Below are 1,578 nucleotides of genomic sequence, written 5' to 3'. Positions count from 1 at the left end.
GGGGACACGTGTCAGCCTCCTACTGGTTCTCTTTGCCGAGAGGGGCTCTCGGCAGAGTTGGCCCTCGGCCTGCTCTCTTGGTCCCACATGTAAGGAGGGGACACGTGTCAGCCTCCTACTGTTTCTCGTTGCCGAGAGTGGCTCTCGGCAAAGTTTGCGTGGTCCCACATGTCTGGAGCTAACGGACGTATCCGTTAGCTGCTTTATTTTGCCGAGACGTGCTTTTTAGCTCTCGGCAAAGGCTTTGCCGAGTGCCCTTGTTATGGCTCTCGGCAAATTTCTGTTTGCCGAAGAGGTGTATGCCGGGTGGCTTTTGCCGAAGGTGACACTCGGCAAAGGCGTTGCCGGCGGGTTTTGGGCCTTTGCCGAGTGTCCGTGGCACTCGGCGTATAGGGCGATTCCAGTAGTGAATCTAGGGACGCATAATATCGTTCATACAAAGAGTGACAATCTCCTCCGTACCTGAGCCTAACCACACCGCGGTTCGAGGCAAACTACCCCCATAAGCTGCTAAGGCATGACTCACTATATTCTGGGAGCGGCTAATAAGCTTGATCTCCATCTCTCTGCCATTCTCCATGAGCGCCTTAATATCCCTGATACATGCCATGCTGCTAGAGCGATCCTGAGACACCGACTGGAGCATGGAGACGGCCTCTGCACGATCCATTTCAATGATGATAGGACAGCTTGTACGCTCAAGGGCCAGTGCAACCCCCTCGCGGCAGGCCGCAAGTTCTGCTTGTAATGCATTATCACATGGGAAGGAGCCACGACATGCAGTGAAGATAATGCCGCATGTATCATCTCGCAGCACCATACCGGACCCTGTTGATCCGTCCGCCGCCACGAACGCGCCATCCTTGTTGAGCTTCGCCCAGCCTGCGGGAGGCCTAGCCCAACTCTGCTCTTCCTTGTTCCCTTTCGCCGGTTGCTTTTCAAAGTCTGCAGATCGAGGCACACCAGAAATATGCATTGGCATCTTCCCTTTGGCGATATCATTGTGAGGATAGTGCTGCATGCAAAGCAACGAGTTCATGTTGTTAGGTTGATCTCCTCTGTGCAGGCCCAACGGCCTGCCAGGCCCTTGGTCAATGCGCCCTGATCGGGGGCGCCCAACCCATTATGGTTGATGGGCCCCTGTGACCCGCGCTATATTAACAGAGATGGGGCCGGGGCACGACTGACGAAGTTTCATCGCCGCCACAAACCCCACGTTCACGGGAAGCACCACCTCCTCGCCATCTCTCTATCCACATCGCCGCCATCACCACATCACCATGGCCGGCGCTGGATCGAGCTCGTCAGCACAAGGAGAAGGTAGGTTTACCGGAATAACTAGCCAAATCCGATCCAGAGGATCTATCAATGGTTTCAGAGCCATCTTGGCTGAGTTTTTTCGGAAAGAAAAAGAAACCAGAGAAAGAAAGAGTTGCCCCCACATGAACCCTAACCCTAAAAGAACAAGAGGGGCAAAAGGGCAAAGTAATCGCGCCGCCGCGAGGCCGCGCCGTTCCTCTTGATTCGGACGCGCATCGGCAAGCCGAGGCGTCCGGAAGAAGAACCACCGGAGCTAGC

The 1,578-nt window shown here is 55.2% G+C and overlaps 1 protein-coding gene across 1 annotated transcript; it reads right to left on the bottom strand.

Moving 5' to 3' along the window:
* Nucleotides 1–412: 412 nt before the first annotated feature.
* On the bottom strand, nucleotides 413–1,039 carry LOC141026759 (uncharacterized). The gene has a single exon (XM_073503607.1). It carries the CDS (start codon nucleotides 1,037–1,039, stop codon nucleotides 413–415), a length of 627 nt encoding a protein of 208 aa, XP_073359708.1.
* Nucleotides 1,040–1,578: the final 539 nt, after the last annotated feature.

Source organism: Aegilops tauschii, chromosome 7 (assembly GCF_002575655.3).
Source record: "Aegilops tauschii subsp. strangulata cultivar AL8/78 chromosome 7, Aet v6.0, whole genome shotgun sequence".
Lineage (NCBI taxonomy): Eukaryota > Viridiplantae > Streptophyta > Magnoliopsida > Poales > Poaceae > Aegilops > Aegilops tauschii.
Note: the sequence above shows the minus strand (reverse complement) of the source record. Positions and strands in the feature narration are given on the sequence as shown.